We start from the raw sequence: 23,915 nt of genomic DNA on the forward strand, positions 1-23,915 counted from the left end.
CAGTAGGCAACGGGTGAAGTGTCTTGCCCAAGGACACAACGACCGAGACTGTCCGAGCCGGGGCTCGAACCGGCAACCTTCCGATTACAAGGCGAACTCCCAACTCTTGAGCCACGATCGTCAGAAAATAATATACTGGTGGCTGGTATCAGATTACCAGATAAATGATGTCTATTCTGAAAAGCAGTATCCTTTTGACTTTTTCCTTGTGTTGAGCACATTCAAAATTTTGTTTAGTGATGGCCTAAATAATCTGCTTTGAAAGCTGTTAAAGTGAACACATACCAAGTGTTTTTGAAGATGGATACAAAGTCAAAGAATTAATTCTCAGCCAGGGATTCTCTGCAGCATGCTGCTTAATGTGACTGATGATATATCTGTTCAGTGATACCAGAATAGTTGACTTTATGACTTGGATAAGAGGTCAAGGTTTTTAACTGGTAATTTTCACTAGAGTAACACCTGCAGTTACCTTTGAATAGACTTTCAGATACACCAATAAAAGAACTCGTGCATTAACATAGACAGTTTCTGGTGCCTCTCTCTGTTGCAATGGCATCATCAGGCCAGTGGCATTTTCCTCAACAGTGTGGGGGCTTTTTAATGCTGACAGTTTTCCAGAGACAAGTGGAGGGGATAGTTTTTACACTAGAAAGCTTAAACAGCACTTTCTATAAGGAAGCAGAGAGGAAGATGAGTTTGTCTGCTTTGAGAGAAATGTTGCAACTTCCTGTCAACCACAGACTCCAACAATTAGTAGGCTAATGTGAAAATATTTTTATTGTGAAAAGTTTTAATGGTTTTGTGAAAACTCACTGGCATTTTTTTCATATGGGAGGTTTCAGTTGGAGGCTGAATAAAGGAAACACAATCTGTTTCTAATTAGAGAACTTGCTTGTCTCTGTTCAACTGACACACAGATTGGCAGTTCATATATGCCTTTAGTTCTCCTTTTATTTTTATAGAGTAGTCACTGTGGTTATTAACAGATATGGCTACTTCGGCAAAGGCAAGCCTTTTAAACAGTACAATCCATTCTCTCATCACAATGTCAAAAACTTTGACTTAACAAAGTGTGCACATATTTCCCATGACTTTGTCTGCATGCTGCAATATTTTTAGTGCACTCTTTTGAGTTGAATAGATAGTTGTTGTTGCACAGGTTGCAAATACACTCACTGGCCACTTCATTTATTACATCTTGCTAGTAACAGGTTGGACCCACGTTTCCCTTCAGAACTGCTTTAATCTTCATGATGCAAATTCAACAAGGTGCTGGAAACATTCATCAGAGATTTTTTTTTGGTCCATATTGACATGACAGCATCACGCCGTTGCTGCAAATTTTTCAGCTGCATTTCCATTATACCAGTGTCCCGTTCCACCACATCTCAAAGGTGCCCTATTGGATTGAGATCTGGTGACTGGAGGTCATTTAGATGCACTGAACTCGCTGTCAGGAAACCAGTTTGAGATAATTTGAGATTTGTGACTTGGTGCGTTATCCTGTTGGAAGGAGTCCTCAGAAAATGGTTCAACTGAGGCCATAAAGGGATGGAAACGTTCAGCATGAATACTCTGTAGGTTGCAGTGTATTAAACCTGGTGGAACCTGGTGCGGTCTTCTGCTGCTGAAGCCCATCTGCTTCAAGGTTCAATGTGTTTGATTTAGAGATGCTCTCCTGAAAAACACCTTGGTTGTAACAAGTGGTTATGTTTCAGTCAGCTCAAAGCAGTGTAGCCATGCTTCTCTGACCTCTGACATCAATGAGGCGTTTTCACCCAAAGAACTGACGCTGTTCTCTGTAAAGTCTAGAGATGGCTGTGCAGAAAATGCCTGTAGATCATCAGTTTTTTGCAAATCCTCATACCTGCCTGTCTCGCACCAACATCTATGTTCACAGTCACTTAAATCACATTTCTTTTCCATTCTGATACTCACTTTGAACTTCAGTAGGTCTTGATCATATCTACATGCTTAAATGCAATATGTTGCAGCCATGTGATTGGTTGATTACATATTTATGTTAACGAGCAGTTAAACAGTATATATTGTATTGTTTTAAGGGGTTCACAGTTGCGAAGATGCCACAATCCATCCTGGCCTGCAGTTAACAGCAAATGCTCATATTTGATATGCTGTATAATTGTGCCAAATGTCTGTCATTGCTAACAGTTACTCATTATCAGAATTATTTAATATTAATTTTCTGATGATTGAATAAACTATGTCGTAACTAATTGTTGCAGTCTTTAAACTCTTTCTGTCACAGCTAATGCAAAGCCAGAATTTACTGTTCTGACGCTGGACTCTTCACTCGTCTCTGCTGATGGAAATATCAAAAGTAGCAACAGGAAGGTTGCAATTATTTCAGACTAAAAAAAGCTCTCTGCACTCCCCTCATTTTCCTGCAAGCCGTTATGGCTCAGTTTCTGAAACAAAAGGAGAAGAGGGAGAGCAGCATTTTTGTTTTTTTTTGTTGTTTTTTTTAAGAGATTAACTTTAAGGGAGCTGTATGGTAAAAGATTTTCTGAAAAAGCTTAGCCATTAACCAGGGGTTGCTACCAGCCGTTTAGTAATTTGTGAATTGCGAACCTCCAAAGTGTCTTGACTTTTGTGACATGTTGGTGTAGTGTAATCATGTTGTTACAGTATTTATCCTGTCAGTGGTGCCTAATCCAAAGAGGTGTGCCTTTTTAAAAATGTCTTTCTTTAACCATCTATTAAAATTATACCAGCCTTTTAAAGAAAGAAGTGCACACACTGTACTTCTGTAGCCACAAAGGTTAAAGCATTATGTTGTTTTCGTGAGGAGAATTAATTAAAAAACTGCGGTAATGAAAGCCTGTTTTGCAGCAGAATACCTACAATGGCAAATACTAAATAGTATTTAAGAAAAAAAAAAAAAAAAAAGCAAGACAGATGGCAGTACTGGCCCTGCAGATGGCCTTTGGTTTAGAAGAACTGCTCATAATAACTTTTAAACAGTTTTTTAAAACATGTCTAAACAGGTGTTTTTGTATGTGAAACAACTGGGGCAAGAAGTGAGATTACAGTTAAAATTGAGACCACGTAGGAATGGTGAATGGAGTATTGATGGGAAACAAAGATGGGAAAGAAAACATCTTGACAGGCTTGCCGTGGCATGCAGTTGTTGAAGAAAGATAAGAGCGGCCTCTCCGTCCCCACACGCCATTCTTCTCCTTTTACCCTTCCCCATTCTTGACAGTCCTCCTTACAACTGTTCTGAATATCTCAAGCTTAGAGGAATACCTCACTGGGTGTTCCTCATAAGGTGAAGATGTTTTTCTACAACTGGGCCTTCCTATTTTCCGCTACACCCACCATTACAAGTAGCCATGTCTACCACCAGCGGTGCATGTATGCTGCATTGTCAGCATCTTTCAATTTGATGTCACATCAAACGGTTACCTAAATGTCTGCCCTCTTTCCTCTCTAGGCTGCAGAGTCTGGTATAGTGAAGATTAAGACGATAGCAGCCAGGAACACAGACATACTAGCAGGTGAGTGGTAATAGAAGTACTTTGTTGTTCTTCAATTGGCTATGTGTGCAGAGCTAGTGCTTTAAACTGCAACAAGCTCATATTCAAATGTACAGGGAGACGGCAGTATTCACGATTTTCTGTTCACACACAACTGCATCCTGCATTCAAGTGACAGACTGAAATACTCACTGTGCTTTCATATATTTTCCTTTCATAATGCATGCATTCAGCCAAAGGCAAGTCATGTACAAACGGTCTTTGACTCCACCCCAAAAAAACCAAACAAAAAACAGTCATTGTGTTGTATTAGGTTATAAGATAAATGAGTCTTTTATTAACCCTCCTCTCTGAGCTTTGTTTGCAGTCTTTTTCTGACTCTTTCTAGCTTGTTGCTCTGAATTATTGAAGTATTTTCAAATGGGGCTGGTCTGTCAGCACTCGTATAGAAAATTGGTTCTAGCGCTGTCTCTGTAAACAAGTCCAGCTTTTTGGTAGCGTTTGCAGAGTTGACACATAGTTGACATTTCCTGAGTTCCACTGATGACTGTCCACAACCTGCTGCCCCTCTGTAGCTGTGAACTAGAGCTACAGAGCTCACTATTCACTGTTTCAACTATAAGTTTACTTGACACATCAACTTTATGGGGATTAACTGTGAAACCTGTTGTGTAGGTGTAAATAACTGGTGAACCTAAATTCAGTTTAATGGAAAAGGAAATAATGCACTTTTCACTTTTAACTGCTGTTTAAAATGAGATGATAAAAACCTCAGTGCAAAATGGGAACCTTTTTTTTATTGTTAGAGTAGTGTTGCATGATTCACACTCGAGAATAATTGTTATTATAAATTGGTACCTGAATTTATTCTTTTCATTTACTGTCCAAATTTTTGTTCTGCAGTACCAAACTTCATGAAATCAGAAGCCAATCAAAAGCAAACACATATGTATATATATTTTTTTACTTTAAGGCGTTTTGTTAGAAGTAAATTGCATGATGACATCTTTAAAAAAAATCTCTTACAGGACTTTTTTCCCTTTGTGTCCCTTTTTCCTGCAGCCCTAAAGGAGAACAGCTCAGAGGTTGTGCAGCCTTTCCTGATGGGCTGTGGCACCAAAGAGCCAAAGATCACACAGCTGTGTTTGGCTGCCATCCAGAGACTCATGTCCCATGAGGTCGTATCTGAGGTGAGGGCTATAAGCTAGCCTTGTATTTGAAAATAGGATATTTATATGTGCATATGTATGATCTGCAGATGTGTACACAAGAAGGGAATTTAGTGTGTGGAAGGCCAAATAAAACCACAGCGTGGTAACAAGCAGTGCCGAATTGAGGACACTTTGATACATGTTAATTTACACACATCACAATAAATGCAATAATAATCATCAGGCTGTGAGACTAATGCACTCATTGGTGAGTTGCTTTTGGCAGGTGCACTCAGTAAGAGGCCTTTGCTGATTCGCTGTGTGACATTGAGCTTCACAAATGGTAAAATGTGATTGTTATCTCAAAGAGTGCCAAGTCGGTGCGTGCGTCCTTGTCGGAAGGTTGTTCCCAAGTGAAGAAAACTCTTTTATAGAGAACACAGCCATGGAAAACACATCTTTCGAGTTTGTGATCGAACGACTCATTAAAAACAACGGAAAGTAGATGCTGGTTTTTCTTTTTTAGCATTATTTGGATCTTTCGGGTTGTAGCCTTCTGTTGATTTTTGTTTGATTACCCGGAAGTAAGTGAAGACTGTTTTAAACCTCAATGTTTTATGCTCAGCTTCAGTGTGTATGCATGGACAAATTAAGGTTTGATTGATATCCAGTTGGGTCAATACTGCAAGCACTGCTACACATCAATACCCAATCAGGCAGTGTAAATTTAATTTGACCTTGTTCCTGTCACTGGTGGTTACATCTGAAAGGCACCGACCACTTTTACCACTTCCACTGCTCATTTTCGTGAAACCCGTTGGCCTAGAAAATCTATTACTCTAACAGTTTAACATCATCTTTATGTGCAGTGGCAGTTAAACAACTCAGAAGAACTGAGTGGAATAAGGTACCGATCTCAAGAAATGGGAAGCTGTAATAACTTCCAAATTGAAAGCGTCGTTTAATGGTAGCCTGTGAGATGGGTGAAGGGGTTTTCGACCTTTTAAATAACGCAGCTTAAGGAAGACCTGAGATGGGAGCGATTTCCAAGATGTTACCCCAGAGCTGTTAGCACACTGCAAAGCATGCTTTCTTCATTTTAATCATCATTTGATGGATTACACTAAAATAGATTTCAAAGCTCTGTTTGTTTTTGTTTGTTTTCTTTTTTTTCCTTTGGTGGGAGAAAAGATGGGCTCGGCATTCCCTGAGAAAATTCTTTGTCAGAACTGGTCACGCCGGGTTACTTAGCGCTAATTCTGATCAACTATTTTTGTCACAGATCTCGCTCTCACGCTCTGTCTCTCTCTTTCCAAGCAGCAGTTTACCTCAAACACTGAAATGTTCTGAATCCCAGGACATCCAAGAAGGCAGTTAACTGAATTTAAACCCTTGTTGCTGACTAGAGGAAAAAAGGCTGTTTCTTAAAGCTGTATCCTTGACAATAGCTGCGAATTTTAACTGTGAATTAAAAAAAATCATACATTTTTAATAATTGAGATTCCTTGTTATTACTTCCCCCACTCACCAGTAGTAGACGGGTAGTAATGTTAGTTAAACAGACTGAGAGTTTAAGCATTTAGTATTTTATTTTACAAATACCAAAAAGGTTGCACACAAAAACAGCACAGCAAGGAGAACAGGTTGATGCAGGTCAATCCAATAAAATAGAAAGCAGCTTCTAACCTGTGCTGTTTTGTTTCATAAAAAGAAAGAAAAAGAAATCCTAAACTTCTTGACCTCCATGCCCAAAACAACAAAACAATGCAGGAGTAGCTCCCCTAAAACGGTGGTCTCTAACAAAAGCAGGCAGGAGCAGAGGACAGGTGAACCACACCAAGTAGGCGGGACATAGGAGAAAGACAGGATGGTGAAGAAGTACAGGCATCTCCAAACCAGCTGAGATTTAGTTCCCATCTATCTCCCCTCCTGTTCCAGAGGCCCGGAGCTATGGCCAAAAGCATGTCTTGTCTTTTCACGGTGATCTCAGCAATAAATTCATATCATTTCATTCTTGAATCCACCTGGACATTTGTGCCAAATTTGCAGAAGTTCCTTGAGGCATTGCTGAGATATTGCATTGAGGAGAGGAGACGACTCCAAAGCAGTGCCTTCAGGCAGGGCTGTGGCAGAGCATAAAACGCGTTCATATTTGAAAATTGAGTTTGTTTGTTATCTTGTGAATTGAGCCAGTTACACATAAAAGCAGCTGTTAGGGGGATGCATGTAGATTTATTTTGGATAGCTTGACCCGAGAAAGGACGTGCAGTGTCACTTACTATCAGCATCAGCAGAAACTGACAGTGAGATCTGGTGTTATTGAACTGGGTGATGTAACCCCAAGCAGGCACAACCATCTGCTCCCACAAGAGTGTGTTTTTGTGCATGTCTGTTATTTATGGCTGTTACCTTGGGCAAGCCAAAGGCCTGTTATCAGCTAGGAACTCTGATACTGCCTTCTAAATTCAGCTACGAGTGTGGCTGTGTACAGCTGTGTACGTTTGTGCACAGATGCAGGCGTATGCACGAATTTCTCACAAAGATCAGTGGTTTAGTTTTGTGTGTGTTTGTGTGTAACAGGCAGCAGCAGGGAACATCATCAACATGTTGTGGCAGCTGATGGAAAATGGTTTGGAAGAGCTGAAACTTTTACAGACAGTCCTCGTCCTGTTGACCACCAACACAGTTGTACATGATGAAGTGCTATCCAAGGTAAAAACATATAATACATACAAACTGTGTGTGTCTAAGGATGAACAGTATAGTAGCAGTAGTTTGTTTTTTTGCCCTGTGCCCAGGCTATTGTGCTGTGTTTTCGTCTACACTTTACCAAGGACAACATCACCAACAACACAGCGGCTGCCACCGTCAGACAGGTTGTCACCGTGGTGTTTGAGAGGATGGTGGCCGAGGACGAGCGCTTTAAAGGTTAGAGTTCATTGGTTCTGAAAGTAGGAAGATGATGCAGTAAAATTCTGAGATGCTTAATATTATGGAGATGTGTGAAAAACTGAAAAGTACATCTTTACACCTTAAGCTATTTTAATAGAAAATAGATAAAATGCTTTTTAATTGCAAGCTAATTTACTCTGTAATATATTTTGTATTTAATCTCAAGGCATTGTGGAGCAGCCCCCTCCTGTCCAGGGAAACACCAACCGTCGGTCTGTTAGCACTCTGAGACCCAGTGCAAAGGATGCATACATGCTGTTTCAGGTTTGTCCACCAGGGGGCGGTAGCCTTCTATCGACCGTCCTGCTCTCTTGTCAGAGTTGGTTAGACGCTGATTTTGAGATCTTTCTTATAACCTCAAATTGAGGTCCAGTAAAACTAATTCAGAAATATTTCTTTTCATCTCTGAAATGAAGGGAATTTTTTTTAGAGCGATTCGGTTGTCTTGAAGTCTTTCACCCACATTACACTTTCATGTGACGATGATTGTTCTTCAGGCAGAGCTCAGTCAAAGCCCTGTTTCAGCCACTGTGATGTGGGTAGGACAACACTGCATTGTTTTGAAGGCTGTTGTTCACCTTCCTGCAGGACTTGTGCCAGCTGGTGAATGCTGACGCCCCCTACTGGCTGGTGGGGATGACAGAGATGACGCGGACATTTGGCCTTGAGCTGCTGGAGTCTGTTCTTAATGATTTCCCTGGTGTATTCCTGCAGGTAAAGAGAGAAAAAAGAGCGAGTTTGTGAACATCTAGACCAAAAAAAAGGTGTCAGACCAGAAGTGGCAAAAAAGAGAAAAGTCTGCTCATTGTTAGGTTCCAACTTTTTTATTTTAAAAGGTTTAGATCCATCTGATCCATCTTTTCCTTTAAATAAAATTCTTAATGAAACATTCTACAATAAAATAAATTAATTCACAGGATGTTTTGGTCTCCCTTTGTTTCCTACCCAGCATCAGGAGTTCAGTTTCCTGCTAAAAGAAAGAGTTTGTCCCCTCGTCATCAAGCTCTTCTCCCCTAACATCAAGTTCCGGCAGGGCAGCAGCAGCGCTGCTTCACCAGCTCCTGTTGAGAAACCTTACTTCCCCATCTGCATGAGGTTGCTGCGTGTGGTCTCCGTCCTCATCAAGCACTTCTACAGCTTACTGGTAAGTAACCGATTTGTTGCGATGGTTTGGTGATCAAAACAGTTGCCTGATGGTTGTTTTTTATGTCTAAGGGATTTTCTTAAGCACAGAGCTGATGCACTTAATTGATCCAGTCAGATTAGCATTGGCTTACCCAAGCAGTAGTTTTGTCTTAGTTCTCCTCCAAGCACTTTAATGAGCTTAACTACAATCGAATAACTCAGCATTCCAGCTGTTTTTATTCAGTGGCATTTATTCAATTTTTGAGATGGAATTAATTTTTTTCTTTTTGCTCAAATTGATCAAAAAGGCGTTCCACTTCCACAAAGCCAGAAGGTATTCAAAGGTTTTGCATCACTTTCAGTCTGATATGTGTGTGCTTGGTTTGCAGGTGACTGAGTGTGAGATCTTCTTGTCTCTGTTGGTGAAATTTCTGGATGGGGAGAAGCCTCAGTGGCTCAGAGCAGTGGCTGTGGAATCAGTCCACAGACTGTGTGTGCAGCCTCATTTGTTACGGTAAGCAGCTTTTAAAAACAACACAGATTTTTAGTTACAGGGTCTGAAAACTAAAGTTTTTTTTCCTACTTTAGTTTAAAAAAATATAGCTGATTCTGTGCAATTACATTCATTAAACCCTTTTGTGCCTAAGGTTGTTTAACTGTGTCTCAGAGTGCAGTTTGGCCTAATGAAACTTGGCAAAGTCTAAAGCGTCCTTTTTTCTTTTTTTTTTCCTAATACAACCCCACACTGCTGTAATCTCACTCTGCTCCTCTTTTTCAGTTCGTTCTGCCAGTCTTATGACATGAAGCAGCACTCCACTAAAGTGTTCAGAGACATTGTCAATGCCCTGGGATCCTTCATCCAGTCCCTCTTCATCGTTCCCAATGCGGGAAACGTGGCTGCTGTCGGCGTGCCAGCTGGTAAGTTGACTGAGTTGTCCTTATTTAGAATTTCTATTGATGTACAGGAGATGTGTTCGAATGGGCCTGAAATTCAGATTTACTGCACTTATACCCCCTTACCTCATTCCTCTCCGGCTTTTGTTGTAGGTGGGTCAGGTTCAGGTGCTCAAGGCACAGCACAAGGCGGTCCAGGCACAGGAGGGGTCAGCGGCGCCCTGACTACCCAGGCTGCATTTGAATACCGTGGTACCTGGATCCCCCTTATGACTGTTAGTGTCCAGGGAAGCGCCAAGGCCACCTAGTAAGAATTTCTTTTGTACATACTGAATAATCTCCCCTTATTTATTTTCCTTCGTGTGTTTATAAGGATGTAATTCCAGTCACAGATGCAGAAAGTAAACAGTTCCAGGACTGGCTAGCTTTGTGCTGCAAAGTGGCATAAATATAGACAAGCTTGTAATTTTTTTTATTTATTTTTCCCCCTAAACTCTCTGAAAGATGTTGTGTCTGACGTTAATGATACAGCAGATCAAAAGTTATTTGCTGAAAAGAAATGGCTGCCTAACATGTTAATGATCGTTGGAAAAGGAGGCAGCGCTTATACGTCAAACTTGCAGACAGAAACTTCAGTTCACGTACTTCACCTCATTTCGCTTTTTCCCTCTCTCTCCCAGCTTAGAGATGCTGGACAAGGTTGAGCCCCCATCCATCCCAGAGGGCTACGCCATGTCAGTGGCCTTCAGTGCTCTGCTCGACCTGGTGAGGGGCATCACCACCATGATTGAAAGAGAACTGGCCGCGGAGGAGGCGGCAGCTGCTGAATTTAGAGAAGCTCACCCTGACCAGGAGTGGAAGCCGCAACCTGGTGAGAATGTACAGAAGGAAAAAATGTTCTTTGGAGTGTTTTATTCTCATGATGCACCCTGACAAGAAGGATATTAATCAGTTGAAAATATATGAAAGCAGACATTTGGAAATGGGGAAGCAGGAGGAGGGGTGTGTATAATGGTCTAGCCTGTCATGATTCTGGGTGGTAGCACTTGAACAAACTCTAGTGGCCACAATTATAACTGAACCTCTTTATAATTTCAAATAAGAAGTGGAAAAAAAATAGAGATGATCAATTTCTTTTCTTTTTCCCCAACATGAGACTGTCCAGACTGATGTGATACCATTTAGGAATAAACCCTGTAATGTTTTGTTTGTCTCAGGGGCTCACCTGGTGTGGGAGGAGATGGTCAACGCCTGCTGGTGCGGTCTCTTGGCTGCACTGTCTCTGCTGCTGGATGCCAGGTACGGATTCTGGAGTCAGCAGACATGTTATATATTTACAGCAGTGATTCAGACAGGAACGTTTTAAAGCTTTAGTCATTTGTAAATTGCACCGCATTAAAGATCACTTTAAATGCACGATGTATGCTTAACAGATGAATACACATTTTATTTCCCGCTCAAGTGTTTGTTAAATAGCACTTGAGCTGTTTCCTGTGTTACATTTTGAATGGAACTGTCTTCTTGGAAGGCTTTCTGACATTAATAGGGGGTGAGTTTTTGTGCTGCTGAATACAGACATTATGATGTTGTAGTTATTAATTAATATTAATAATAGCTTTGTGTCCAGCATAGCAACCCTCAGGTCAGTGGCTTGGAGTTTAATGGCCCATGTATACTTTTATTGGCCTGTGTTTTTATATTTTTAAGTAGTCATGCAATTTAATTAAAACAATATTTTATATGATTTCACTTACAGTCTGGAAAATGGTACAGAAGCCTTGAAATTAATATGGCGTGACCATATTATGGTCTCTAATGCGGTCATGTTCCCCTTTAGACTTCTCTGTTAGCTGCAGGTATCGCTCCCGTGTTAAATAGGACGGCTGCCCTCAGCCTTCACGGAGCTGTATAATTTAAACAGTCTGGTATCTGGTGTCAGACTAAGTTAACTGTTCATCTGCATATTTTAATACAACTTGTGCACATTTTTCTCGGTGTAAAACAAACAGCGGTGGATGGAGCAGCTACAGAGTTTGCTTTTCTTCACAGTTTGTTGAGTTTGTTGATCAGGTGGTCTGATACAGGACTCCCGCTCACTTTTTCCCAGTTAAGGTTTTAATGGTGATCAGATGTTTTGGTGCTGCTGTTTTGGATGCTAGAAACATGTTTTCTTTTACTCTGAGTTCGCCGTCTCAGTAATGGCTCTGCCTATTTACTGTTCACAGCGTGTAAACGCCGTAGACTCCGGCTCCACATTAAACTTTGCCAGCGTCACCATCACTGCTTCTGTTGTGTTATCAGGGTTTTTGGTGAAAAACTGGAGGCTGCCTGGACTTAGGGTTGTCAGACTTTTTTATTCATACGCTGCTCCTAAATACGTTTGTAGTGCAGGTCTGTTTTAAGTTGCAAATGTGGGTGTACATCTTTTAACACAACAGCCCGCTACACAGCCGTGCATTAAACAAAGTATAGAAGCATTCGTGTTGAGAATTTTCAATAATCAAATTATGTGAATCGTTGCACCCCAGAATTATTAGCCCCCCTGATGCCAACATCATTTTTTGCTGGTCCCCACAGCATAATATTCCTAGCCCTGTGTTTCACTGTGGGGATGGAGTTCTTGTGGTTGTAGGTTTCTCCCTTCTTTCTCCAAACATAAGCAGCGTCTCTGTGGCCAAAGAGCTCTAGTTTTATCTCACCTGATCAAAGGACGCACTTCCAGTCCAGGTTGTCCTCAGCATACTTCACTGTCTGTTCTTCCTGTGTTTTTCTTGGTCTGCAACCTCTCAGCCCATTCCTGTGCAGGATTCTAGTGATTCAATAAGTAACTAGCAGTTGTGACTTTAGACACATTTGTCACTAGTTTTCTTTCCAGCCTTTGAAATATTTTGCTTCCTGCCTCTGTCAGGCTCTGTGGGTCTCTTTGAATTTCTTAATGATACTTCTCACTACAGTTCTTGACACTTGGAGATGCTGTGATAGCTTTCTATATCCACCTCCTGCTTTGTGAGCATTAGCAATTCTTTTTCTCAAGTCTAAAGAGATTTCTTGTTTTTGACATGATGCTTTCTCAAGTGACAGCTCAAACAGTGTGTCAGTTGGAAGAAAACCCTTAGTTTTAACTTGAGTTTACAAGTTTTGAGCATTACAAAGTTAAAATGCATCATTGCAAAGCAGCAATTTGCGCTTTGGCTCAATAAAAAGGTCAGCTTTTCAGCTGCTAATAACAGCGACTCTGCTCATTTTTATTATTGTGTGCAAACAGAAATAATTGATGGTTTGTAAAGAAGACTAATCTGTTTAGACATGCTATGTTGAAAATTCTTCACATGGTCATAAAAGGACTTCGAAAGAAATTCAAATTTCATTGCTGGGTTTAATAATTTTGCCTTTATCTGTGTATATCCTATCATCTTCTAATAATGAATAAAGGTCTGATATAGCCTTGGCAGCATTTCCTAGGATATAAATATTAAATTAGACAATAAGGAATACAATCTGCAGTGTGTTATGTTTCACTTTTCTGTCCTCTTTCTTCCTTTTCTCACGTCTTGCGTGTTCAGCACTGATGAGACGGCGACTGAGAACATCTTGAAAGCAGAGCTGACCATGGCCTCGCTGTGTGGTCGTCTCGGCCTGGTGACACCTCGTGATGCCTTTATAACGGCCATCTGCAAGGCCTCTCTGCCCCCACACTACGCCCTAACTGTCCTCAGCAGCAACGCTGCCACCCTCTCCAGCAAAGGTGGGTGACTGAGAATGCCATCTAAAGATAAATACAAAACACATTTTCAAGGGAACTCAAGTTTCATATAACCTCTATTTTTGTTGTACAAGTATGTCAGGCATGTAGTTATTCACTTGTACACACCAAGAAATGCAAGAGAAAATACATGTTTTATACTGCAAACCATTAAAAGTCCCCATGTAAAGCCCTGAGGGATGGCCTCTGGTCACATGTGTTTAATGAGCAGGTCTAATCTCCCACATGGGTAAGATGTGCTCAACATGTAAACTGTTGGCACTCTGCCTGTCCCTGTTCTCCTGCTCTTGTTGCATTAATCCATAAGTTTTCACTGTGGCTTCTAATTAGACACACCAAGGAGAATGTGCCTGGGGAACGTAGGCGTCCACACACAGCTGCTCTCAAGCCAGCCGCTCAGACTCTCACTATTTGCATATCAGCTTGTAGAGATAAAGCCGGCAAATTGGGTCTTGACTCAACGATGGGATGTTTGTCTTGGAGTTAATTAAGAGAGCTTTTCTTGCATGTTGTAAGCTTGCTACAAAATCCCCTCAAAAACCTTGACTCCTGTACATGTGCGCGTGTGTATCAATATGTTTGTGTGTGTGCGTTTTCTCCACAGCTTATTCAATCCAGGGCCAGAATGTGCAGATTATCAGCCCCTCCAGTGAATCTCATCAGCAGGTGGTGGCTGTGGGGCAGCCACTAACTGCCCAGCCCCAGGGCACTGTCGTGGTAAGGACACACACATTTGGAAGACTTGGTGGTTACATACTCGATAAATGTAACAGATTTGCACATTTTAATTTGTGTAGGAGTTTTCCCAAAACAAAGCTCACAAGTGTTCTTTATCAAAACAGGTTAGATTAACAATAATCTTCCATAATGGAGACAATAGCAGTGGAGCTCTTGCTGTTGGGCGGGTTAAATCCAGATAAGGCAGGAAAACCGCTTTTCCACAATAAATAAATAAATAAACAAATAGCAGCAGTTTGATGAGTCCAAATGGGCCCTAAACAATCAAGATCAAAAAATAAAGTTTGATACATCTAACACTGAACTATGAGTGAAGTAAAAGTAAATGGTTTTAATTTGTTGTTACTTTCGGTAAATATGAATTATATGTTCAGAATCAATTTTTAAAAAAAGCTCAAAAACAGGTAATACTGCTTAATTATATTTCTCGCCAGTATCAATGTGCATAGTAGATTATATTCCACCAATATTGACTATGTGAAATAAGATGCTTTTCTTTGTCAGGGCCTCGTTCAGGTTGGTAGTTCTTAATAGATGCGGGACATCGATGTTTGTGCGCTGAAATGTTTCTTGAGGGCAAAAAGATTTGAACGTACCTGCACAGTGACCTCGATCCTGACCTGGAATAATCATGCAGAGTTTAAAGTTTTCCCTATAGTAATGTTAGCATATTGTTTTTATTTCCTTTGCTTTTACACTATGTTTCCGCCGCCTTCTTTTTGTTAACACACTTCTCATCGCCTGTGGTAAGATGGAATACTGTCATAATAATTTGTTCTATAGAGGCGACTCACTTGGTAATATACAGTGTGCTTTAGAATTGACTGTAACGTTACTCTCTCCCTCTTTCAGCTGACTGCCAAAAACATCCAGTGTATGCGAACGCTGCTCAACCTGGCTCACTGCCACGGAGCCGTGCTGGGCACCTCCTGGCAGCTGGTACTGGCTACCCTCCAGGTACTACAACCACCTACAGCCACACGCTTACTTACTTACTTGCAACCACACACGTATGTGCACACTCATCTAATTAGACGTCACATACAAAGCCATTGCATGTAGAAATGCACAAACCTGTTCTTGCACTGTCTGCATTGTGCTGCTTTATGCACCTCTCAGAGAGAAAGTGGAATCATTCTTAGCACATTTACATAAAAATAAATGTCTTTCAGCATGTTGGTGTACTTTTTCAAGACCTGATATAAACTTCTTTTTTTCAACTCTCCTTAACCTTCTTTTTTCTCCCAGCACTTAGTATGGATCCTCGGGCTTAAGCCAGGCGTGGGTGGTGCCTTGAAGCCCGGTCGAGCAGTGGAGGGCCCCAGTACGGTCAGTGTTTTGTTTTTGGTTTTTTTTCATAACCTTTGTATTGAACTTGTAATACACATTATGTTTCCCAGTTCATTGTTGAAGGTGATGGGCTTACATGCTAATTGTATGTCTCCAACCTAAACAGGTGCTGACCACAGCAGTGATGACAGACCTGCCTGTCATCTCCAACATCCTGTCCAGACTGTTCGAGAGCTCTCAGTAAGGATCAGTGTGTCTAAGCATATGTAGACACTTTACTTACTTACCTGATGATCTTAAAATGGATATGTACAATAAACATTTGTTAGTAAATATGACTGGGAAGGAGCACAGTATTTTCTTAGCCAGACAGGGTAGTGTTGCCTGTTGCAAAATCAGAATTTTAAGTTATTAATGCTAAGCAGAATAGGCACATGTTATCTGAAATAAGTATTTTTCTGTCATCTAGGTACCTGGACGATGTGTCCCTGCATCACCTGATCAATGCTCTCTGTTCCCTCTCCCTGGAAGCGATGGAAATGGCTTATGGAAACAACAAGGTAAACTGTTTCTCTAGTTGACTGATGTTTAAGAAGAGATTTGAGTTTGATTCAAATCTTATAAGGAACTTGTGCTCCTGTGAAACGTATCCAGTGTTTTATTTTGGGTTTTTTACACCTTCTGTTTTGTGTTATTTTTTTCAGGAGCCGTCTCTGTTTGCAGTCGCCAAGCTGCTTGAAACCGGCTTGGTCAACATGGATCGCATAGAGATCCTGTGGAGACCCCTGACAGGCCACTTATTGGAGGTAATGACTACTTAGAACAGAAGCCTACACGTACATTTCATATTAAATGAGGTACAGTCTATTTTTTCTGTACCTCTTTGATCAAATATTGCATCATTTTAGCTTAATAAATAAATTTACCTGTTAAATTGGTACTCAAGGTAAAGTCTTTGTCTTTGGAAATGTAGATTAATTATATAGACATGAGTTCATGTAGTAGCTTAGACCAAAAAATGGCTTTTTTTTTTTTTTGTTAAATAAACTATACAGGATTTAATCGCAGTGAATGGTGGTATTAGGTTTGTTTTTCCAGTACGTATTTGTCTTAATACCACCAAATTTCCACTATACTGCCTACTATTCCTTAGTGTTATATACCCAGAGTAAAACCTGTATGTTGTAGTAAATAATGCAGCACATAAGTCATATCAACCAGCAAGTTGACCTATCATTTCAAAAGCAGTAATGCAATATAGGGACCGATATGAGCGATAAACTGCATTTCTTTTAGTAATTTCTTCAGCTGTCATCAGAAAATCCCTGCTATGTATCTGTAAACATCTGTGTTTTGAGGTTTTCTTCACATTTTCTCTATCTATCTCCTTTTTCTTTTGCACACCCGTTTGTTTTGCAGAAGGTAAGCTCAGCTCCTCTCCTCAGTAAACATTGACTTTTCCATCTCTCCTTCCCTCTCTGCCTCTTGGTTCCAATCTGTTTTTTTTTTGGTTTTTTTGCTCCTCTCAATCAGACATAAACATGCTGGAGTTGAGAGGCCGCTATGCCACAGTGTCCACAACATGTTTGTGCTGTTATCAGTGTTTGATCCTACGTTATTTTGCAAAGCTTTTTCAATGTGAAGTCCTGATTTGTCTCAATGTAGAATCCAAAGCTGCAAACTGGCAAAAACGTGCTTAGATAAAATGCTGAATATCTTTCTTTGCGACTTTGTCTACTATTCATACAGATAACGATAATAATGAAAAATGTGCGGCTTCAAGTAGATACTTAAAGCCGCACAGTATACAAAAGGGTGCACATGGATCATCTGGGTTTTGAAGCAGTAAATCTTGAGAATCGAGAAGTCTGATGCCATAAAAGTAGAAGATTTGTTTGACAAAGATAAACAAAGATGACTGATTTGGAACACAGAAAACACGGAAATGTTTTCTCTCAGATTCTTCAGGTTTTGTACCACATAGTGTACTTTTCTTTGCTCAGCCTGGTCTCTCCATGTGTATCTATGCTTTCATGATTACACTGTCTAGCACAGCATAATCTGTTGTCACAGGGGGATCCCAGTCTCTATCACACAGTCTGTGGTTTATTTCACCGACTTGTTTCACACCCACCCACTGTGAAAACTGCTGGGAAACGCTGTTCTGAACCGCCTGTGCATCAGATCTGTCATTGCGCCTGTTTGTGTCTGCATTTGTCCGTAAATGTTGTGTCCTGCAGGTCTGCCAGCATCCAAACTCCAGAATGAGAGAATGGGGAGCCGAGGCACTGACGGCACTTATCAAAGCTGGGCTTGCCTACAAACATGATCCTCCACTGGCCCAAAATCAGGTAGGCAACGACACGATGGGTTATTATTTAGAAGAAAAAAAACAAAGATGACAGCAGATGTGCACGGATCAGACATAAGATTACAACCATTGATAGAAGTGAATAATGCTGATTATCTTTTCAGCCTGGCACCTGTTAGTGGGTGGGATGTATCAAGGAGCAAATGAACATTTTGTCCTCAAAGTTGACTCATTAGAAGCAGGAAAAATGGGCAAGCATGAGAATGTGAGTGAGTTTCAAAAGGGCCAAACTGTGATGGCTAGATGACTGGGTCAGAGCATCTGCAAAAATGGAGCTCCTGTGGGCTGTTCCCAGTCTGCTGTGGTCAGTATCTATCAAAAGTGTTTCAATGAAGGAATAGTGGTGAACCAGCACCAGGGTCTCGGGCGGCCAAGACTCACTGTGGGGAGTGAAGGCTGGCCCATTAGGTCAGATCTGACAGACGAGCTACTGTAGCTCAAATTGGTCAAAAAAAGTTAATGCTGGTTCTGGTAGAAAGGTGTCAGAATACAAGGAGCATTACAGTTTGTGTGTGGGGTTGCATAGCTGCAGACCAGTCTGGGTGCCCATGCGGACCCCGTCCACCACTGAAAGCACCAACAATGGGCACATGAGCATCAGAACTGGCCCATGGAGCAGTGGAAGAAGGTGGCCCGGTCTGATGAATCCTGTTTTCTTTTATATCACATGGATGGCTGGGCGTCTGAGCGTCGCCTACCTGGGGAACTCCTGGCACCATGGAAGAAGGCAAGCCTGCGGAGGCAGTGTGATGCTTTGGGCAATGTTCTGTTGGGAAACCTTGGGTCCTGCCATCCATGTGGATGTTACTTTGACATATAAAACCTACCAAAAAATCATGCAGACCATGCACATCCTTTCATAGGAAACAGTATTCCCTGATAGCTGTGGCCTCTTTCAGGAGGATAATCTTCCCTGCCACAAAGCAAAAAAGGTTCAGGAATGGTTTGAAAAGAACAGGTTTCAGGTGTTTACTTGACCTCCAAGTTCTGTCGATCTCAGTCAAGTCGAGCATTTGTTGGATGTCCTAGACAAACAAGTCCAATCAGGACTTTTTACACTACTATGTGTAAGGGATATGTTACTAACATCTTGGTGCCAGATACCAAAGCACACCTTCAGGGGTCTAGTGGAGTCTATATCTCAATGGTCAGGGCTGTTTTGCCAGGAAAAGGGGGACCAACACAATATTTGGGCGGATGGTCTTAATGTTATGCCTGATCGACATACTGCAGAATGTGTATGAATAACACAATACTTGCCTGTATATGATGCTGATGTTCATCCTGTAAGCCACGACAGAAAGATAGAAAGGTCACAGTCACTTTATCTTGTCATTAATAAACACAATCTGTGACCTTAACCTTGGTGAGACTGATAACAAGCCTTATCTAAAAGAGGATGTGTGGAGGTTATATGAATAATAAAAATGACAGCCAATGAAACAATATTTTTAAAGCATTTCCTTGCATGTGGACAAGCTTTTACTACTTCATGTTGTTATTGCCAAACAAATTACTAACCATAATGACTCATCATCAAAACACTGCGTTTGGAAATTCAGTAAGTCTTAATCTTTTCATTTTCAAACATGCAGAGTTAAAAAGTTTAATGCCAATTAGGAAAAAAATGTCCAAACACATCTTTCTTTAAACAGTTTGTACTTCACCCTTTAGTTTACCCTTCCAATATGAATGTTATATGTAGCTTTACAATTCTGCTCTTTTAAATTTTTAAAATACAGATTTATGAATAGAAAACTTTAGAGGTAAGTCAATCACTATCTCCTTTTTCTTGATTCCTAAGCGGCTGCAGCTTCTGTTGCTGAACCCCCTGAAGGAGTTGTCCAACGTGCTGCACGCAGACATCCGGCAGAAACAGCTCGAGTGTGTCCTGCAGATCCTGCAGAGTCAGGGCGACAGCCTGGGGCCTGGATGGCCCCTCGTATTGGGTGTTATAGGAGCCATTCGCAATGATCAAGGGTAAGAGCGTAATAGAGGGGGAGATTGTTGTCTCCACCAAGGAGGCGGTAGCGTGTACATGTGTGCATGTGATTCTGTATGTAAACCCAATAGCTCGAAAAGTTTTGAATGCATTTTGATAAAAATGTGTTGGGATGTAGAGCGTGGTCGTGTCAGCAGTCCATTAAAATTTGTCTTCCTTCCACCAAGGTCTTTATGGTCAGCTTAATGATGTATTGGTCCAAAATTGACCAAAAGTCTTAAAACTAAAAAACTGTGATTTTTTTTAACAGTGTGATGTTTATTATCCACATATAGAAAACATTATGTTGCATTTGACCTCTAACCTCACCAAGGTCAAACTTTCATAAAATGTCTTTTATCTTTAAAGCTATGCTTAAGATTCTGCTGTCTTTGTTATGACAAAATGCTGTATATCTTTATCTATATAAAAAATTCTATGCAAAGGAATAATACTATTCATATTATGCAGTGCTATTCCCTGAAAAGTAAATGATGCCCAGAGAGCAAGCTGCCTTGGTGAAAATAAATCATTAAAAAAGAATTTTAAAGTGATTTTATGTCCACAGTTACTCTGAGCATAGTTAATGAAACTAATGGGTGCCGCATGTCTTGTTCCGTCATTAGTGAGTCATTGATCCGAACCGCCTTCCAGTGCCTGCAGTTGGTGGTGACAGACTTCCTTCCCACCATGCCTTGCACGTGCCTCCAGATTGTAGTGGATGTAGCTGGCAGCTTTGGCCTTCAGAACCAAGAGCTCAACATCAGCCTCACGTCCATCGGCTTACTGGTACGATTACAGATGTGTACAGCTGTGGTAGTTATTATAAAGGATTATCAGTCAAGACTTTTTTTTCATGCTTTGCTGTCAGATGGCACCTGTAATTAAACAATCAAGTAAGCTTTTTGAGAGTCCACTAGCAGAGTAATGTGATGTAACTGGTGAATTAGCAAGTGCGATTGTAACTGTGAAGGAGAAGCAGGACGACTCTTGCTTGCGAAGGAGTGACAGGTGGCCCACGGCTTTACTCTTCAAACACTAGTTTTCAAATAGAAACCCCTTTTTTTTTTTTTTTTTTTATATGATCAAACAATTGCAGTTCCCCACCTTCTTATTTATTTATTTATTTATTTTTTGTCGTATTATTTTCTTCTAACTCAACAGTCTTCTAATAACATTAGATAGATGCTTTATGCAGGATTCAGGACATACAAAACCTGTTATTGATCTGTGGTTTGCCGGATTATTTCTCTTGGAGTGTGCCAGTTCCTGTGAGATTACTTTATGGTAATGGATAGCAGAACTATCAGAAGCATCTTACTGCTTTCTCTCTCTAATTTATACCCCCACTTCCTTCTTTTTTTTTCTTTTTTTTCTTTTTTTCTTACCCACAGTGGAACATTTCAGACTACTTCTTCCAAAGGGGAGAAGCCATCACACAGGAGCTAGAGAGGGAGGAGGAAGCGCTGCAGAAACAGGCCCAGGAGAAAGGAGAGACCCTCAACAGGCCGTTCCACCCTGCCCCTCCCTTTGACTGCCTGTGGCTGTGTCTGTATGCCAAGCTTGGGGAGCTGTGCGTGGACCCGCGGCCTGCTGTGCGTAAGAGCGCCGGCCAGACGTTGTTCTCCACTATTGCTGCCCACGGAACCCTGCTCCAGCAGCCAACGTGGCACATTGTGGTGTGGAAGGTACAATCCCAGAAACGTCTCCATATAAGATGGAAAAAGAAAAACACGAAAAAATGTAAAATTGACAGTACGTGATTGTTTTGTCACTCGTCACCTCCAGGTCCTGTTCCAGCTGCTCGACTGTGTGAGAACGTCCTCCACCACAGCAGACAAGGAGAAGATCGAGTCAGGCGGTGGGAACATCCTTATCCATCACTCGCGCGACACAGCCGAGAAACAGTGGGCGGAGACGTGGGTGCTGACGCTAGCGGGCGTGGCGCGCATTTTCAACACAAGGCGGTATCTCCTTCAGCAGCTAGGTGAGCCCACACGTGATGCTCTGTGACATTCAGCAGATTGCAGTTGGTGCATTTCTGCTTCAACACCTGTCAATATGTTCTGAGCCATTAATGCTCAGGACGTCTTTGAAAATGGTGTCAAATATCAGAGGGCTAATGTTTCCATGCTGCCATCTTCTGCTGTGTATCTGCAGGTGATTTTTTTGAGGCCTGGGAGGTGCTGCTGAACCATATTCAGTCAGCTGCCCTCAGCAAAAACAACGAGGTCTCCCTGGCTGCCCTGAAGAGCTTTCAGGAAATCCTTCAGATCGTTACACCTGTTAAAGACTCGGACAAAGCGGGCGACGCACTTGCTGCAATGGGCGTCCCTCCAGTGCTCATTGACCCGCTGTCAGCGTCCGGTCCTGGCAGACCCCTGGTCCGTTCAGATTCACTACTGGAACGGTTGACACGGTACAACGGAGCCGAGCTGCAGGCGCCCCCGCCAGGGGAGGAGTCGGCCTTGGAGGACTCGGCACTGTGGTGGTCTGCATGGAACACGTGGTATCGAATGGGAACGGACAGCACGAGGCCACCTAGTGGCCCAACAGAGAAGCTCTCTTTTATCCCCAGCCAGCCCTTCCTCACAGCATTGATCCAGATTTTTCCAGCACTCTACCAGCACATCAAAGCCAACTTTAGTATGGAGGATCTAAAAAAGCTAGGGGTCATCCTTCATGGGGCTGTTTCCGTGCCTATCAGCAGCGATGCCTCACCCTTTATCCTCCCCTCATATACTGAGGCAGTGCTCACCAACCTGCAGGAAGCCGTGCTCACCGCTCTGGATGTTTTGCAGAAGGTGGGAGAAGGAATATTGCCACCGGTGAAGCTTTTAGCAGTTTGATGTGAGGTGGTTTGTGCTACAGTGTAGCATCAAGATAAGAGCGGGGTCATGTTAACATAGTAGTGTAAAATGTGTGCCATGTAACCATCCTATGTTAAAATCCAGCAGAAGGTCCCATGTTGCATCTCGTTCTTTCCTTATTAATTACTTTAATTTTTTCAGCGTGCCTACCAAACATAGGCCCTTTCAGCTTAAAGTTAATTCCTCCCAATTCGTTTCTATTCAGCCCAGGAAAGAAAAGAAAGTGTCAGTCTGCTAAATTGTGCAATATGCAGTCCTGTGGTGGAAGTCAGCAGTGTTTGTTCCTCCCTTCCCTCCCTGCTGCAGGCCATCTGTGTGGGCACGGAGAACCTGCAGGTCATGTACCCGGCCATCTTCGAACAGCTGCTCCTTTTTGTGGAGTTCTCCTGCAAGCCGCCTCAGTACGGCAGGATGGAAACCAAACACGTGGCCAATGCCAAATACAACCAGGTAGGAAATGAAAAACGGACACCTAAATATTTGGTTTTCATTGCAGTTTATTTGCTTTTACAGTTTGTTTCATTAGACTGTTGGATGACGCACATTGTTATTCACCCGCCTCTCTTCAGCCATTCTAAATAAGATCATATCTATTCTTTGATGCTCGTGAAGTCCCCCTTCCACTCCCTCTGCCGTCAGTCTTGTCTTTATAAGGCTTCTGTCACGCCTCTTCACGAGATTGACAGATTGTTCTAGACCCCCATTAGAAGCCCCAAACCATTCCTTCCTCAAATTCCTTCCCTCATGATTCATTTTGCTGGGAGGTTGCCAGAGAAATGCTTCAGTCCAGCACAGTTCATAGTCATTTAAAAAAGGAAAAAAAGGAAGTGTTTCCAAGGCACCCAGTAATGTTGAGCAAGACTATTGAAGTGACAAAAACAGAGTATTTTTAAATGAGTCTGACGTCAGAGTCGTCTTAATCCTTGCTGTTCTGGAAACCTGGAAGTTCTGGAAAAGCGTAGCTCGTCAAGTATTATTCCTGCATCTCGATCAAATACTGAACGACTGATGGAGTCGGTCTAAATCCTGACCCTGCCTGTTTTAAATCTTGGCCGTGTGTCCGTCTTGCATTCGAGGTACAGTAAACTGGACATTTGTGTTGATCTGAATCTGTTTAAATTGTTTAAGTTAGATGGTCAAACAAAATTCTCACCCAGCCAAACACCATTATGGGTGGTCTTTTTATTGCCTTCTTGGCTTTTATTCAGTCCTGATGTCAGATTGCCTCAAATGTCCTCAGTGCTGCTGGGAGGTTGTTTTGTTTTGTTTTCCCCTCT

The 23,915-nt window shown here is 41.7% G+C and overlaps 1 protein-coding gene across 4 annotated transcripts in view; it reads left to right on the top strand.

Moving 5' to 3' along the window:
* mon2 (MON2 homolog, regulator of endosome-to-Golgi trafficking) overlaps positions 1-23,915 on the top strand; it is a 34,102-nt gene that overhangs the window by 4,978 nt on the left and 5,209 nt on the right. For 2 of the 4 annotated variants that reach the window (XM_039614836.1, XM_039614837.1), the window contains exons 2-28: positions 3,461-3,524; positions 4,566-4,693; positions 7,235-7,366; positions 7,453-7,582; positions 7,773-7,870; positions 8,195-8,320; positions 8,556-8,750; positions 9,121-9,245; positions 9,510-9,649; positions 9,779-9,932; positions 10,306-10,496; positions 10,843-10,924; positions 13,189-13,370; positions 13,993-14,105; positions 14,979-15,083; positions 15,375-15,455; positions 15,583-15,656; positions 15,886-15,976; positions 16,121-16,222; positions 16,836-16,838; positions 17,657-17,767; positions 19,592-19,767; positions 20,395-20,557; positions 21,163-21,456; positions 21,557-21,755; positions 21,929-22,572; positions 22,945-23,088. In XM_039614836.1, the coding sequence (XP_039470770.1) occupies positions 3,461-3,524; positions 4,566-4,693; positions 7,235-7,366; positions 7,453-7,582; positions 7,773-7,870; positions 8,195-8,320; positions 8,556-8,750; positions 9,121-9,245; positions 9,510-9,649; positions 9,779-9,932; positions 10,306-10,496; positions 10,843-10,924; positions 13,189-13,370; positions 13,993-14,105; positions 14,979-15,083; positions 15,375-15,455; positions 15,583-15,656; positions 15,886-15,976; positions 16,121-16,222; positions 16,836-16,838; positions 17,657-17,767; positions 19,592-19,767; positions 20,395-20,557; positions 21,163-21,456; positions 21,557-21,755; positions 21,929-22,572; positions 22,945-23,088 (4,047 nt within the window). The remainder of the gene's footprint in view (positions 1-3,460; positions 3,525-4,565; positions 4,694-7,234; positions 7,367-7,452; positions 7,583-7,772; positions 7,871-8,194; positions 8,321-8,555; positions 8,751-9,120; positions 9,246-9,509; positions 9,650-9,778; positions 9,933-10,305; positions 10,497-10,842; positions 10,925-13,188; positions 13,371-13,992; positions 14,106-14,978; positions 15,084-15,374; positions 15,456-15,582; positions 15,657-15,885; positions 15,977-16,120; positions 16,223-16,835; positions 16,839-17,656; positions 17,768-19,591; positions 19,768-20,394; positions 20,558-21,162; positions 21,457-21,556; positions 21,756-21,928; positions 22,573-22,944; positions 23,089-23,915) is intronic. The other 2 variants (XM_031728663.2, XM_039614838.1) reach the window with 1 other exon arrangement.

The sequence above is a fragment of the Oreochromis aureus genome, linkage group 7 (assembly GCF_013358895.1).
Source record: "Oreochromis aureus strain Israel breed Guangdong linkage group 7, ZZ_aureus, whole genome shotgun sequence".
Lineage (NCBI taxonomy): Eukaryota > Metazoa > Chordata > Actinopteri > Cichliformes > Cichlidae > Oreochromis > Oreochromis aureus.